This window comes from Aquarana catesbeiana, linkage group LG02, assembly GCF_042186555.1.
Source record: "Aquarana catesbeiana isolate 2022-GZ linkage group LG02, ASM4218655v1, whole genome shotgun sequence".
Taxonomy (NCBI): Eukaryota; Metazoa; Chordata; class Amphibia; order Anura; family Ranidae; genus Aquarana; species Aquarana catesbeiana.
The window spans coordinates 78,808,058-78,825,218 of record NC_133325.1 but is presented as its reverse complement, the minus strand read 5'-3'; the positions used below and the strand labels follow the sequence as shown (position 1 = coordinate 78,825,218).

Genomic DNA, 17,161 nt, shown 5'->3' with positions numbered 1-17,161 from the left:
ATACGTGGATGTCTTTTATGATCCATTGATTTTCAGGAGTCTCTGAGGGGGAGAATTTGATGTAATTTATTATTCGTTTTAATAAAGATGACATATTAGGGTTTTTTTTTTTTTTTATCTATAATGTTTAAAGTTAGATGAGGTGCGGTGTGGCATGGCTCCTATATGTACAGCTCTATCCTGATTTATCTATACACATTATGTCATTACACTACAATTAATGAAGACCACTCTATTTATTACTATTATTTTTATAAATTTTCAGGAAGCTGGTAATTGCTGTCACTTGATGATAACTATTGTTGTTTACCTTAAGGTGTAGCCCATCACTAGAGCTGTCCTCGGGCCTAGGCAAAATGGCTGCTGACACAATCCGATTGGATGATAGGCGATATGTGATTAGGTTTCACTTTCTAATCATTACACAGTATTGGAGTCACATTATAGTTGTAGCCCATCACTAGAGCTGTCCTCGGGCCTAGGCAAAATGGCCGCCGACACAATCCGATTGGATGATAGGCGATATGTGATTAGGTTTCACTTTCCAATCATTACACAGTATTGGAGTCACATTATAGGTGTAGCCCATCACTAGAGCTGTCCTCGGGCCTAGGCAAAATGGCCGCCGACACAATCCGATTGGATGATAGGCGATATGTGATTAGGTTTCACTTTCCAATCACTACACAGTATTGGAGTCACATTATAGACTGGTGGGCACAGGCAAAATGTCCGCTTTAGTGATTCGTCTCTTAATACGGCGGTCCTCGGCAAAATGGCCGCCGACAGCATATATATCTCACACTGTGCATCCGTCCAATGTTATCCCCCAGAGGAAGGCACGAAACCCCTGTGCCGAATACGCGTCGGGGAGGGGTAGGACGGAGCTGTCAGCAGAGGAGGAGGATTGCACATGCCATACCGCACGCCATACGATCAGCTGCATATTATTTTACCTGTACAGTCTGGTGCACTCTAGCACCCATCTAATGTGAGTACCCTCTTGGAGGGCTTTATTCTTTTAATAAATGTCCTGGCTATATTGCACTATGGAGTCCCTCTGTTTGTTTCTTCTATGATTTTGGATCTTGGTTTTACCTGAGAGGAGTGTTTTTGCATCATTGTAACCTGAGTGAGCCTAGCAGTGGCCCCAATGCTTATTTTGACACCGTTTAATTACTGTGTCACACGACTGAAGGTGAGCGCAAGCACATGTGGGGTGTCACGGGAGAGCACAGTTTTCACGTGTTGTGATTTATACACCCATCAGAAGAAGCATGTTGTATACTCATTTTATGGACACTATTTATTCACGTTTTTTGTGATTTGTATTTAATAATTGGGATATACACTCATTTGTCACTGGAAAGTGTTTTGATATTTATATTTCAGCACGTTGCACTTTTATTAGTTATTACCACGATTGCACCTTTATATGCACTTGGTGGTTTATCATTTATAGTTATTTGCATTATATTTTACCTGTATGGTTTTATTTATCACATTATATGTGTTTTATATGTGAAAGTATTTTTTTTTTTTTATATATTATATATTTTATATGTGACACTATACTAGCGCGGGCACATTTACTATTTTATATCTATTTACACGCAGAGAAACGTGGTTCAGTGCTTGCAGCTTAAATAGTTTACTCCTTAGAGGCATTAGTCCATCTGTGGCTCGCAAGACACCTATATTTTGTTTGTAACTTTTAAAATTGGCTTTCAATTTGTTTATTGAGACTTACTTTATTTAAATAATATTCACGAAAGAAACCTTAAGTATTTAAAAAAAAAATTGTTGTCTATAATTTTTGTTTACCCCAAAACAATGTATAATATGGCTTAGCATTAAAAGTGTATGTAAATCCTAAAAATGATCTTCTCTTATTTGCTCCCTTTTGGTCTGCTAAATATACTGTTATTAGCCCTGCCCAGTTCACCTCTGTGGCCTACGGAACACCTCCTTTTATTTTATAGAGATGAGGAGGGGGAGGTGCCCTGTAGTCCTAAACACTTCCTGCCTTAGGGTGACAACGCTGCTCCTACATAGATACAGTAGAGTGGATGCTGTCACTCCAAGACAAGAGGTGTGTTAGTGGTAGGATCATCAGATGAAAATAAAGGAAAAAAAGGCCTGTAAAATAGGAGACAGGAATTGTTTAGAATTTTTAAACTGCCACTTACAGTAATGGACATTGGCAACAAAAGAAGCCAGCGCAGGATAACCCCATCCACAACCATTATGCTTCAGTCAGTACTAAAAGCAAAGACATAAACCTATAAAAGGAGGGACCGTGTCACCAAATGACTACAAGAAAAGGATTTTAAAGTAAGTACAAAAATCCTATTTTCTTGAAGTTCACAAAGGATTCATGAATTCTCTATTATTCTTAAACTGTCTGGATACCCAAAAGTAGTCCAACACATGGCAGGTATCATAGAAACAAAGGCTAACAGGCCTAAGAAAAAACAGAGACTGGGGAAGGCCTGCAGCTCAAAGAGCTGATTGAAGGACCCAACACCAACCCAAGATGAAATCAGATGAGGTCTGAAGATCCACCTGGTAGAGATTAGCAAATGAAAACAAGAGATAAGGTGGTAGGCACAAAAATAACTACCTGTCTTACCTCAGCGAGACATCAGATTCCTCCATGATTGTTAATGTACAGTATGTCACTGTCAAGACACTGTCTGGCTAAATCCAGATTGGATGACCATCCAACAGTTTAATAATGCAGAAACAGCCAAATCACCAAAAGTTCTAGGACTGTGAATGGAAAGTTGGACTCTGATGATGTTTAAGTTCCTTTGCAGCAAACAGGCTGCCCCGGAGTCCACCCAACCAGACATGCTGATGAATGAAGGATTTGGGACCTGGCTTCTTAAGCCATAACAGATCATAGTGAAGGAGAGGTCTCAAGTGAAACTGGGCAAATTAAACTGTCTCAATTGAGGCTACCATCAGGCTCAGGACTCTAATGCAAAAGTGGAGAGTTAGGAGACTTTTAGACTTACAAGCTTAAATCTGAGATAAGAAAGTCTAAAGTTTCCCCAGTGGAAGAAACATCCTGGCCCGAGCTGTGTCCAGGTCTAGACTCAGATACTTCTAATATAACACATAACATCTTCATGGATAAGGTCAGATGAACTGTCGCAGCTCTGGTCCCGATTACTCAGCAAGGAATCCCCAATATACTGACTTGAACTGAATAGCAGAGTCTTGTGGTAACTAACACAGATGGGATGTCGCTGTCGACTGCAGGTCTGAGAGCAGGTCAGACAGAGAACACAGTATAAAACTGGGAAAACCTGCTCTTCTTAGCTAGCTGGAGAAACTATCTGGAATGAATTTACCAGCAGTGTAGATTTCTTTTCTTGAAGTCCATTACAGAAAAGTCTTCCAAACAAACAGAGAAAAGCAAAGTCGAAGAAATTAGTAAAAAACTGAGGTATGACGGTTATTGGTAGGGTAATTCTGTGCTGGTCAGTGGCTTTTTTTGTTGTTGTGTCTATTTCTTCTGTAGGCAGCAGTTTAACCCAACAGTCTATGTATTCTAAAGAATTCCTATGTATCCCAATGAGCAAGAAAGAAAAAAAGAAATCTGATGCAACCACCATGTCTAAGGACTGGTAACCAACATGTTATTACATTTTTGTTCTTGTGCTTAAATATACTGTAGCTTAAGGCATGCGATATTGGTAATGACTGTTGTGGTTTAACAGCAACTGCACTTTTGCAGGCAAAGACATTAGAGTGGAGAAGAAAGAATTTTTACAACACTTGATAGTTATTCTTAAACCGAAACTCACCAATGTTGATTTGATTGGAAAACCATTTGCAGCCCCTGGAGGTTTGGTCATTGTGTCCTGCACAGCTGAAAAATGCATATATGCCAATTAGATTTTGTTTCTTTAAAAGGTAAAGTATATGTAAACCCTCACCTTGTAAAACAATCAATTCAGTACAAAATAGAAATGAAAGGCTAAAGTAGTTATGTATATATAGTGCTCAGCATAAATGAGTACACCCCCTTTTGAAAAGTATGATTTTAATCAATATCTTAATGAACACAAGAACAATTTCCAACATTTTGACAAAACTGAGTCTTACAGAACATTTGTTTAGCTCATTACATGAAAGTCAGGTTAACGATATAACTTAAATTATAAAATTCTTCAGTTTTACTCAAATTAGTTGATGCAAAAATGAATACACCCCACAACAAAAACTACTACATCTAGTATTTTGTATAACCTCCATGATTTGTAGGACAGCACCAGGTCTTCTAGGTACGGAACAAACAAGTTGGTGACATATTGCAACATCTATCCTTTTCCTTTCTTCAAGAACAACCTTTTTTAGAGCCTAGATGCTGGATGGAAAGTGATGCTCAATTTGTCTCTTCAGAATTCCCCATAGGTGTTTGATCGGGTTCAGATCAGGAGACATACTTGGCCACTGAATCACTTTCACCCTGTTCTTCGGAAATGCAACAGTGGCCTTAGATGTGTGTTTTGGATCATTGTCATTTTGGAAAAGTGCACGCAAGGGCACCGAGTGATGGTAGCATGCAATAGCGTTTTTAATTTTTTTTCAAAGGATCAAAAATGTTAAAAACGCTGGTGAACCACATTTTTGAGCGTTTATTGATGTTTATCAGCGTTTAGCGTTTTTGGGGTCAGAAAAACAACTCCTGAACGGGATTTTATGGCATTCAGAAAACAGCCCATAAACTCCACTGCTGATAAGCATCCAAAAACGTCCATGTGTGCATGATAGGATAACATAGAGAGGAGTTTTTGGGCTGTTAAAAAAAAACCGCACAAACTCCCTAAAACAGACGTTTATGAGCTCCAGTGTGCATAGAGCACAAGTGCTACAAGAAAGCTGTTTGTAAATACTTGCTAAATTCCAACCACGACACGACCTGCATGGAGTTTGCATGTTCTCCCTGTGTGGGTTTCCTCCAGGTACACCAGTTTCCTCCCACCCTCCAAAGACATGCTGTTAGGATGATTGTCTCCTGTCTAAATTGGCCCTAGTATGTGTATGTATGAATGTGGATTAGGGACCTTAGATTGTAAACTCCTTGAGAGCAGGGACTGATATGAATGTACAATATATGTGTAAAGCGCTACGTAAATTGATGGCGCTATATATGTACCTGTAATAAATAATAAGAAAATAAATGCTCTTCAGATGAGCATTTACAAGCCAATATTAAGGTTACAAAAATTTTTGAGAAGTGACAAAAGATCTTTAAACATTTTATGCACATTTTGCAACCACAGAAATAACTCCCTATGCCGCGTACACACGAGCGGACTTGCCAACGGGCTAAACTCCGTCGACATTTCCGACGTAAAGATTTAGAATATGTTCTATATCTGAGTCCATCGGAAATGCCGATAGAAAAAGTCCTATGGGGCATACACACGGTCGGAATGTCCGATCAAAAGCTCCCATCGCACTTTTTCTGTGGGGAAGTCCGGCCATGTGTACGCGGCATTAGGCTGGGAGATACTAGTAACGCAGTGCTCTGTGTTGTACCGACTTGTCTACACATCTAGGCAATCTTTTTTTTTTTTTTGGTATGGCATATATTCTTATTTAATTATACTTGTATTTTATGCAGTTATACTTTGGAAATGAATAATTATGGCAGCCCATGCTTGCAAGTTCCGTACTTACTCTGCAGCCTCTGGTTAAGGCGATCAAGAGACTGGAGGAGCCTCTGTTCTTCTATAGACAGAGCAGTGTGTCCCGTGTTCGGGGATTTGTGGCTCCTGAAATTTTGCTTGTTTGCCTGCAATGTTTGCATGGCAGCTAAGATTTCTCCATCTGTCGCAGATGTTTCCACCAGATTCTCTGCCAGCATAAACTGAGCCGTGCTTTCTGAAACTACATAAAGACAAGAACCAAATATAAACAAGAGCTTCAAAATTGGGGATGACTAACGTTCTTACATCTCAGTACTCATCCATAAGTGAGCTTTGCTGCAGCTCTTTTTTTAGAATTTTTACAATGCCTGTCAGGTTTAATTTGCCATCTGTTTGCTGTTGGGGCGAATTACCTTCAATTGTCCTTGTGACATAACAGGAAGAGGAAATCAATAACAAAAGAAAAGACCCATAAAAGAAGGTTCCCCATTGGAAAATCCCCTCTATTTTTGCTTTGGTAAGAATTTAAATTCTGGTTCTTCCCTCGCTATTGGTCCTGTTGATAATGGTCACCAGAATACATTGAGAAGGTACAGTGCCTTGAAAAAGTATTCACACCCCTTGAAATTCTCCACATTTTTTTTCATGTTACAACCAAAAACGTAAATGTATTTAATTGGGATTTTATGTGATAGACCAACTCAAAGTGGCACATAATTGTGAGGTGGGAGGAAAATGATAAATGGTTTTCAACATTTTTTTTACAAATAAATATCTGAAAAGTGGGACGTGCATTCAGCCCCTTTACTCTGATACCCCTAACTAAAATCTAGTGGAACCAATTGCCTTCAGAAATCACCTAATTAGTATATAGAGTCCACATGTGTGTAATTTAATCTCAGTATAAATACAGCTGTTCTGTGAAGGCCTTAGTGAACAAACAGCATCATGAAGGCCAAGGAACACACCAGACAGGTCAGGGATAAAGTTGTGGAGAAGTTTAAAGCAGGGTTAGGTTATAAAAAAATATCCCAAGCTTTGAATATCTCACGGAGCACTGTTCAATCCATCATCCGAAAATGGAAAGTATGGCACAACTGCAAACCTACCAAGACATGGCCGTCCACCTAAACTGACAGGCCGGGCAAGGAGAGCATTCATCAGAGAAGCAGCCAAGAAGCCCATGGTAACTCTGGAGGAGCTGCAGAGATCCACAGCTTAGGTGGGAGAATCTGGCCACAGGACAACTATTAGTTGTGCACTCCACAAATCTGGCTTTTATGGAAGAGTGGCAAGAAGAAAGCCATAAAAAGTCCCGTTTGCAGTTTGAGAGAAGCCATTAGGGGGACACAGCAAACATGTGGAAGAAGGTGCTCTGGTCAGATGAGACAAAAATTGAACTTTTTGGCCTAAAAGCAAAACGCTATGTGTAGCGGAAAAAACAAACAAACTACACATCACCCTAAACACACCATCTGCACCGTGCAACATGGTGGTGGCAGCATTATGTTGTGGGGATGCTTTTCTTCAGCAGGGACAGAGAAGCTGGTCGGAGTTGATGGGAAGATGGATGGAGCCAAATACAGGGCAATCTTAGAAGAAAACCTGTTAGAGTCTGCAAAAGACTTGAGACTGGGGCGGAGGTTCACCTTCCAGCAGGACAACGACCCTAAATATACAGCCACAGCTACAATGGAATGGTTTAGATCAAAGCATATTCATGAGTTATAATGGCCCAGTCAAAGTCAAGACCTAAATCCAATTGAGAATCTGTGGCAAGGCTTGAAAATTGCCGTTCACAGACGCTCTCCATCCAATCTGACAGAGCTTGAACTAATTTCCAAAGAAGAATGGGCAAGAATGTCACTCTCTAGATGTGCAAAGCTGGTAGAGACGACCCCAAAAAAGACTTGCAGCTGTAATTGCATTGAAAGGTGGTTCTACAAAGTATTGACTCAGGGGGGCTGAAGCAGGATATAAAGGGAAATCTCCCTGGTGGCATACAGGTATAATACAACCACCTTGGGTGTTTGAAATAGGATCTCTGAATAAGTTAAAAAAATGTTGTTGGATTGGAATCTAGGTTATAATCAAATCTATGCATTATTGAACCTAAAATCAAAGTTGAGAAATCAGTTTATCCACTTGGGTTCCATGTAGTTTTTAAAAACAGCACTGGAATGGCAGCTATTTGTCCAAGTACCGGTTTAAAACAGCCCTGGCAAGTAGGAGCTGTGGAGGGTCCTGGCTGGGGTTCATGGTAGAACGGCTGCTATCAATAAATTTCGGCATCAAGCACTAAGCCCAGGAACTGAAATGATAAGCTTCTAGGCTTCTTTTTTTGCAATATAGACATTTCCAAAAAAAAATATCTGGGAGCAAGGGGATTTAGGAATGAAAAAGCCTAGGGACTTACTGCAAGTTGTTAATGTGTCAAAAGAAATTTGAGTAACTAGATCTTGCATGTTTTATTTGCGCAAAACGCAGCAAAAATCTCACTAGTTGTAATTAACTTGTGTATTTGTAAATGTGATAAAATCCTTATAACTTTCTTTTTTTAGCTATCCATATGTTAAGTAAAACCAAACTATTGACATCATATTGGACTGGGGATGATGATGATTTTTGACAGTCTGGTGAAGAGGATATGGGAATATATTGGACAATTTACAAGGGTCTGGAATTGAAAAAGGTTTGGATCTCCTGCTCGACTGAACTTTCTCACCCTCCAATGATATCTCAAGTTACATACTGTAGGTAATCTGGTTGAAAAAAGACATAAGTTCATTCTGTTCAACCAATAGAGAGAAAAAAAAAAAACACACACACAAATCGAAACGCTCCATAAACCCAGAGTTGATCCAGAGGAAGGCAAAAAAAAAAGAAGTCAGATGCCACGGATGCTTCCTCTGCAGAGGGCAGAAGGGTTGTACTTTTGCCATTTATTTGCTATCACTTACAACAGTGGAGCAGATGTCACAGATCTGTTTCTCTCTGTAACAGTCCTACAGTATGTATAGTCCTAAGCTGCCCATTGATTGCACATGCCCTCCTGCCCTCAGGAAGCCCAGGCCCACACAGGCCCGTCTCACTACAAAAGTGGTGCATTCTCGGAAAATGAGAGATGGCAGTGCCCAAATAGAAAGGAACTGTCTGTGTTCCTGTGCTCATATTTTGAGATGTTGGGGACTATTAAGCAAGGTTGTTGAAAAGTACCTTCATCATTAACAAAATGCTCTTTGCAATGTACACAGGGAGTTCCCGATTCCAGGAATATGGCATACCTGCAGCCTCAACTTCACTGCCTTGGACCTCAGCCTTGGCCCTCAGTGGCACTATTCAACAAAACTGAAATCATGGTGGTTGATGGACTCTCATTGGACAATAGAACAGTAAAGGATGTGGCTGTCACGTGATCGGGACAACTTTATGCTGTACATTCAGTGGACTTTCCGAGAGCAGAGAAAAGAATGAAGATACTCTTGGGCAACTTGCCCCCTATGCCACAGCGTAGTAATGAAGATGCATACTGTACTGTAGAACAGATAAAAGCAACATATTAGCATGAATCCCTTTTAGGCTCCACTCACACTTGGCGTTTTCAGAAGGTGTGACAAAGCGCACAGAAAACTTGCATTTTGCCACGCTTTTTGGAAACGCGGTGCAAACGTGTATCAGGTTTGTGGTGCCATTAACCTCTTCCGGGCCATTAGGGGGTCCGGCGGCCGCGGTGGCTGCCGCGACCCGCCGATCGTTCTGTGGAGAGATGGATCAGCAGTGTGTCTATGTAAACAAGGCAAACCACTGATCTGTCAGGGAGCAAAGGAGAGATCTCTGAAACACGATCTCTCTTTTCCTCCAGTGTGACAGTCCCCCACACAGTTAGAAAGCACCTCCCAGGCACACACTTAACCCTTTGATTGCCCCTGGTGTTAACCCCCTTCTCTGCCGGTGTCATTTATACAGTGATCAGTGCATTTTTTTTTGTCCAAAAGGCTTCACTTCCTGATTTTCTTACTGAAGATGCCGGCGCCTCCACCAGGGAGCCGAGGGACAGATCGGCTTCAGGTGAGGACATTGTGGGTGCCCTGGACAGTTAAGTGTCCTAATATTAAAAATCAGCAGCTGCAGTATTTGTAGCTGCTGACTTAAATATTTTTTTTTTTTTCGGCGGAACTCGGCTTTAATTGGTTATTTGTTAATGGCACCTGAATAGTGGTTAGAAGATATGCGTTTTTCAGTGCGGTAAATGCACCAAAAAGCATGGTACCCCTTTTTAAGTCATAAACAAAATGCTGTAAAAAAAAAAATCACAATGGCATATTACATACCTTCAACCGAAGCTGATGAAGGGTGTACTTGTGCAGGCTCTTGTGTACTGGGAATTGGGCTTATCTTCACTGAATGCAAGTTCTGTGAACAGGAAAAGGAAATGTAAATTAAGAAAAGGAAAGGAAGGTGGAAAAAATCATACATTATATGGCCAAGAGTTTGTCGACACCTGACCATCAAACCTATACAAAGCGTGTTGGACACCCCATTCCAAAGTCATGGTTATTAAAATGGAGTTGACCCCCACCAAGCATTGGTGAGGTCAGGTATTGATGTTAAATGAGAAGACCTGGCTCACAATTAGCATTCCAATTAATCCCAAAAGTGTTTTAGTAAGGTTGGGGTCAGGACTCTGTGCAGGATAACTGAGTTTCTCCACATCAAAATTGTCAAATCATGTCTTTATGAAGCTGGCTTTGTGCACCTATACTCAACATTTTGGAGAGGTGCACACATACTATTGACCACATAGTGTATATACTGTGGAATGCGTTATGAACAAATAACAGAATTTAAAAAGAACTGTGACTAGCTCAATCGTCATTGCTCCTAGAATAACCAGTCCTAGGAACTAGGAACCACCCGTACTCTTTACATTAAAGTAAACGAAGCTCAAATGAGAACTTAAGAGTGAGCATATACTATAATTCTTGCACCGGGACCCACAAATTTGACCAGTGTGCAAATATTGACTTCAATCTCCATTTTAGAGTTTTGGCAGGACCCCCGCCCCAGTGTGCAATTCTCTGCAGAGCAGAGGGGCATGGCTTGTACTGAGGGATGCTGGGGGGAAAGAAAAGGTGGAATCCATCATATGCTAAATATATTACTTTTTGTTCTGAGAACCTGGTGTTGCTTGCTTTGGGGCACAGCTGCCAGACGGCTTTGGCAACAAACCCAGTACAGGATGGTCTAACACTCAGTTATGACAAAGTAGGGATTTGAAAGCAATAACAGTGTTATGGGTTGGGGTTAGGTTAAGGATGTTTAAAGTATATGGTTATGGTGAGGTTCCTGAGAGTTGAAGTTGTTGTAACCCTAAAAATGAAAATCCTGTTCCTTTAAGGCATGATCTATAGCACAGTGTTTGTGCTGTGTAATTTGTCCCTTCCTATCTTGTAATATACCTGGCTGTTCCTGTGTCCCCCTGTCTATGCTGACCATGGAAATCATGGCTGCTGATCTATGATTACCGTGGTCAGGTTACATGCCTCCGTCAGCCCGCTCCTTTGCTGCAAGTCTCTCCCCCCTCCCTTCCTGCCTGTCAGCATGAGAGCGGCTCTCCTCCCCGCCCCTCCCACCGCTATTCAGCTGCAATATGCAGAAAATATACATGTAACCCCTCTGGTTTATGCTGCCATTAACTACAGTAGGATGTAGAGTGTAATTTGCAATGTGATTTTTCCCTTCAGGACTTTGAAAAAAATAAAGCCTCATTCATTTTAAAGTCCTGGGAAGAGGAGGTAATAGGTAACGTGACTTTGACAGGTCATGTGACCATCCTATCACAGATTGTTTTCTGAAGGATTATGCTCTAAACCAGTGGTCTCCAAACTGCGGCCCGAGGGCCAGATGCGGCCCTTGCTTGCTTTTATCTGGCCCTTGGGGCACTATTTTATTAATTGACACCACCAACAAAGGACACAGTGCCTCCCAATGTCAGCAGTGATGGGGCACAATTCCTCCCAATGACAGCAGTGATGGGGCACAATTCCTCCCAATGACAGCAGTGATACTCGGCCTACCCGAGTATTGTTGTTGACCATGTCCATCCCTTTATGACTACAGTGTACCCATCTTCTGATGGCTCCTTCCAGCAGGATAATACACCATGTCACAAAGCTCCAATCATCTCACCACTGGTTTCTTGAACATAACAATGAGGTCACTGTACTCCAATGGCCTCCACAGTCACCAGATCTCAATCCAACATGGACCAAAATCTCTAAAGGAATGTTTCCAACACCTTGTTGAATCTATGCCATGAAGAATTAGGGCAGTCCTGAAGGCAAAAGGGGGTCCAATCCGGTACTAGCCAGGTGTACCTAATAAAGTGGCCGGTGAGTGTATATGTGAAGTGCTGCATAAATTGACGGCACTATATAAGTACCTGTAACAATTAATAACTCAATGAGTTTGTGTGTTCCATGCGGATAATAAAGATGTATCTGTAAGTTGTTATGGTGCATTCGCTACACACACTGATAATAATAATAAATGGTATGAATTCTAATGTAAGTATTTTAGATTTTAAAAATCAACTCAGCCCAACAATGTTAGCATATTACAGCAATCTACCCGAGGCAGCAATGCATTTATAAAATGTTATGACATCTGAAGTATTGGGAGGGGGGGGATGAAATAGTCAGACATTGTGTAACCACTTTCATTTAGACATCTGATCTGCATGCGTATGAAGTCATGTCGCCTGTAATCTGCTCTGTGTTCATTAGCTGCCATGTTTACACAATGATGATGTTTACACTGGTGATATGTTCGGAACAAACACCAGTCATTACCAGACGCACTTTCCTCCAGACACATTACACTTCATTCACTAAGATGGATGAGTTATTTCAACTCCCTTCGGTATTTTATCTCATAATAATTTTCTTCTACAAAATGTTCCATTGACAAACACAATTATGACACAGCAAGCATGTAAATATATGAAAGGAACATGAATTATTATAAAGCTTATATAAACCCTAGCAATGAACTCTATGTGCTCTCTTTTGGTCTGTTAAGTATGCCATTGAAAGAATTGTGTTATATCCCGATGATATTGATCCTGCCAGAACCACCGTGAGCTCATAACTTTCTGTGCCTCTGGTGCACTGATAATCCAAGCAGTTTTACCAGTCCTGCCCCGCAATCTTCTAAGGACTGCAGAACATGCCCCCCCTCATGTTATACAGATGAGGAGAAGGGGAGGTGTTCTGGTGTCTAATTCAGGAAAGCAGCCTAGGGTGGCAATGCTGCTCCTCCATAGATTCAGTACAGTAAGTGAACGTTGCCACACTAGGACAGGTAGTGTGTTTACTGGCCGGATTACCAGGTGAAAATAATGGGAGGAAAAATGTCTGTACAAAAATTAATGCAGACACCAAATCTCCAAGGACTACTAAACTGCAATATATTAGATTTTACTTTTTAAAAGAGAAGTATGGTTTTGTTTTTTGTTTTTTCTAGATTCATACTTACCTAAGTGGATGCAGCATCGGTCCGATGCTGCATCTGGAACCCCCACCCCCACCTCTGCACTGAGAACCAAGCGATCGAACACTGCTGATGGCTTGGTTCTCACAGCTCCCCGAGCAGAGAGCTGCCGCCTGTCAATCAGCAGCTCTCCTTTCTGCTCCTCCATGCTTTTTGGAATGCTGAGCTGTGGAGGGGCGGGGAGCGGCCATCTCAGCCTCTCAACGGCTTGCTGAGAGTGTGTCAGTCCAGGCACCTGGCGGATCCAGACTTTATTGTCGGGATGACGCATTCTCGGGACCGATTCCTGTGACGTCAACAGAGAGCGGACTTCACAGGAGTGTGCCGGGTCACAGGAGTGCAAAACGAATTGCACTCCTGTGACCCATAGGAGAAGCCCCACCAAATGAATTAATTCTCCTTTAAGTTTATATACATAGTTACATAGTCAGTAAGGTTGAATAAGGACACCAGTGGGGTGTGTGTCTACAATTGTCCCTATCCCTGTACATTGTGTCTCATTAAGATGCTCATCTATTATATTAGTATTTATTTAAGGTACCCATATAGTGCTGTCAATTTATGCAACGCTCCACACATACATTGCACACTCACATCGGTCCCTACCCTCAAGGAACCCACAATCCAAGGTCCCCAACTCATATTCATATATTAGGGCCAATTTTGGACAGAAGCCAATTAACCTATCAGCATGTCTTTGGAGTGTGGGAGGAAACCGGAGTACCCGGAGGAAACCCACACAGGCACAGGGAGAACATAGCAAACTCCAGGCAGGTAGTGTCGTGGTTGGGATTCGAACCAGCGACCCTTTTTACTGCTAGGCGAGAGTGCTACTCTATCATAACTCTCTAATGAGTTAAACTTTTTTGTTCTGCATGGTTCTGACCTGCGAAGTATAGTGTTTTGCACATATTATTTGTTTAGAGGATTATCCAATTTAGATGGCCATAGCCTACCTGTGAGAGTGGGGGCCTCCAACCTGATGAACAAGGTCTTCCTTTTCGTTGCTCCAGCAAAGCTTTGCGTTTGTTCTCATTGTTATCTACAATCTGCCTTCTTCTTGGAAGGGTTACATAACCTAATATAAAAAAAACAAAACAGCAACAAATAAAGCTTCATCTCTCTAGCGTTCAGCTTTAACTCCTCAAATGAAAAAAAGGTCAAAGACGTAAACACCTAGAATAATCACAGCTCCCCAACCTCTTGGAATGAAACCCTAGTGGTCCCTAGTGGTCTAATGCAAAGAATGACCAGAATATATATGTATATATACCCTGTATATGTGCTGGTTAGAAATCAGTGCCCTGATGAGCCAGATGTAAGTTTACAATGTGAAACAACATAAAACCGTATGATACCAAGCTTATCTAAGCTTATCTAAGCTAGATCATGCAGGTAGCCCAGAGTGCTATACAACACACTACTAATTTAACCCTGGAAATGCTGCTTCATTCCAGCATCGGTGTGCTGTGTGGCTGTAGGAGACAAAAAGAGAGGAGGGAGAGAGAAGCACAACAACCACAGTGTAGCATGTTAAGTATAATTGTAATAGAAAATATAAAAAAGCACTCACAAAGTTAAAATGGAGCTCAGCATGACAGTCAGGTAGCCTCTAGGACAGAGATGTCATTAAAAAGGAGTGTTGTGGTCACGACAAAGCCATGTCGTTGCTTTACAAATTGGCCCCTAACCTTTAATTTAGGGCTACGGTACATTTTAAGATTTGGTTGAAGGTAAAGTGGGAGGCATAACCTAAGGTTCATGATTAGGTAAGGGTTCAGAAAGTGTAGGGGGATATTTTTTTTAACATTTCAGTGCTACAGCATCTGTGCCAAAAACTATATGGAGTTTGGTTCTTTGTTCTGCAAACCACCATACTAAGTATATGCACACGGGGAGCCTGGGCTGAGGGGCTCCCAGGCCAGTCTGGATGACTAGTAAGATATGTGTAGCACTTCAGGTCTATGATAGTAGACCTTTTTTATCAACAGTGTTCAGCACAGTGGCTAAGTGGTTAGCACTTCCACCTTCCGTGGGTTTAAATCCCAACCATGGCACTACCTGCCTGGAGTTTGCATGTCCTCTCTGTGCCTGCGTGGGTTTTCACCCACACTCCAAAGCATGTTGATAGGTTAATTGGATCCGGTCAAAAATGGCCCTAATATGTGTATGTATGTGAGTTAGGGACCTTATATTGTAAGCTCCTTGAGGGTAGGGACTGATGTGGCACTCACCGGCCACTTTAATAAGTACACCTGTCCAATTGCTTGGTAACACAAATTTGTAATAAGCCAATCACATGACAGTAACTCAATGCATCTAGATGTGGTGAAGGGGACTTGCTGAAGTTCAAACCGAGCATCAGAATGGGGAAATAAGGGGATTTAAGTGACTTTGAAGATCACTGGAGAGCTAACGCCATGGATGGAATACAGGGCCCAGGATTTGAAGCCACCTTTGTTGTGGGAGAATGCTGGAGCTGTTGGCTCTTCAGTGACAGCGGTTCCCTGCTTCCATTCCATCTCCGCTCCCTTGCCGGTGGCCAAGTCAAGGCATCCCAGTTGCCCGTCTGATCTCTGTCTCAGAGGCTACGTGACTGTCATGCTGAGCTCCATTTTAACTTTGTAAGTGCTTTTTACATTTTTGATTAAAATTACACTTTACATGCTACACACATTGCGCTTCTCTCCCCCTCCCCCTTTTTTGTCTCTTTAACTCCTCAAAGGCTCCCAAGAAAGGATGCTTATGGCAGTGGGATCAGCAGCTAATGATGGTGGTGGCGATGGGGGGAAATTAAATGATTGTGAGCAGGAGGGTGGGGACTGTGGAGGGGTTAAGCATATGGATGGAAGTTAAGTCAAGGGAAGGTTTAGACAGTGGAAAGAGGAATGGGCAGGACCATATTTGTGGTGGAAAAAAGAGATAGGAACCACACTGAACACTTAAAAGCATGACATGAGCTATCAAATAGCAAGAGGGAAATGGGGAAGTGAGATGGACAACCAAGAGAACAGTAGAGAAAGGGAGTTTGTAAGTGGATTGTTGGAATTAGACTGGTGCTGGCTGCTGGGTTCAGATGAGAGCAAAAAAAAAGTAGTTGGGGGTGATTTGGGGCTGTGAGTAAAGTTGGCACAGCAGTCTTGTACTAGTCTGTCTTCACAGTGATTGTGTCACTGCCATTGTTTACCATTCATGGCAAGCTTAAACCTGGCCATAGATGGATCAAAATTCGGCCGGTTAAGCAGGAACCGAGCAAATTTGATCCATCTATGGCCATTCCTGCTCAACAGAAGTCGATCTAATGGGACTGTTGGAAAACTTTCCTTTGATCAGCGGCTGCAGAGTATTCTCCCCACTATCAGAACACAATAGCAAAGCGGGAGGATTCCTCCATCCATCTCATTGTGTGGATGGAGGAATCTGTTTATTTTTTTCTTTTCCATCAGCCCTCTGGCTGATGGAAAAAAAAAATCGAATCATCTATGTCCAACCTAAGTGATGGAGACTTACTGCCCTAACTGTATATTTTGACTTGAGAGTGAAGCCGGCCATAGACAGACTGAAATTCAGCCGGTTCAGCAGGAACTGGATAAATTTTGATAAATCTATGGGCAGACTGGTTGTACTGAAGTCGATCCATCCATCCATGGTTTCAGTACACCCAGCCGATTGTTTTTTTTTTTCATGTGATAGCTGCCGGCAGTGAACATTGTATTCTGCTGGTGGGGAAGGCTCTCTACACTCCCCGCCGGCAGAACACAATAGCACCGCGGGAGGGATTCCCTCATCAAAACTGACTACGTTGATGGGGGAATCAAGCAATTTAATTTCCTTTAACCTGTGATTCAAGAAAAGAAAATTGCATAATCTTTGGCTAGCCTTTGGGTGCTTACAGACACAAGAAAATATTACACTGATCTGGAAGGGTATTTACTGCTGGGTTG

General features: G+C 41.8%; 1 protein-coding gene across 5 annotated transcripts in view; it reads right to left on the bottom strand.

Annotated features, from left to right (window-relative positions):
* CEP126 (centrosomal protein 126) overlaps nt 1–17,161 on the bottom strand; it is a 123,145-nt gene that overhangs the window by 6,991 nt on the left and 98,993 nt on the right. For all 5 annotated transcript variants that reach the window (XM_073613060.1, XM_073613061.1, XM_073613065.1 and 2 more), the window contains 4 exons: nt 14,174–14,295; nt 9,998–10,079; nt 5,698–5,907; nt 3,816–3,880 (listed from right to left, as the gene is read on the bottom strand). In XM_073613060.1, coding sequence (XP_073469161.1) covers nt 3,816–3,880; nt 5,698–5,907; nt 9,998–10,079; nt 14,174–14,295 — 479 coding nt within the window. The remainder of the gene's footprint in view (nt 1–3,815; nt 3,881–5,697; nt 5,908–9,997; nt 10,080–14,173; nt 14,296–17,161) is intronic.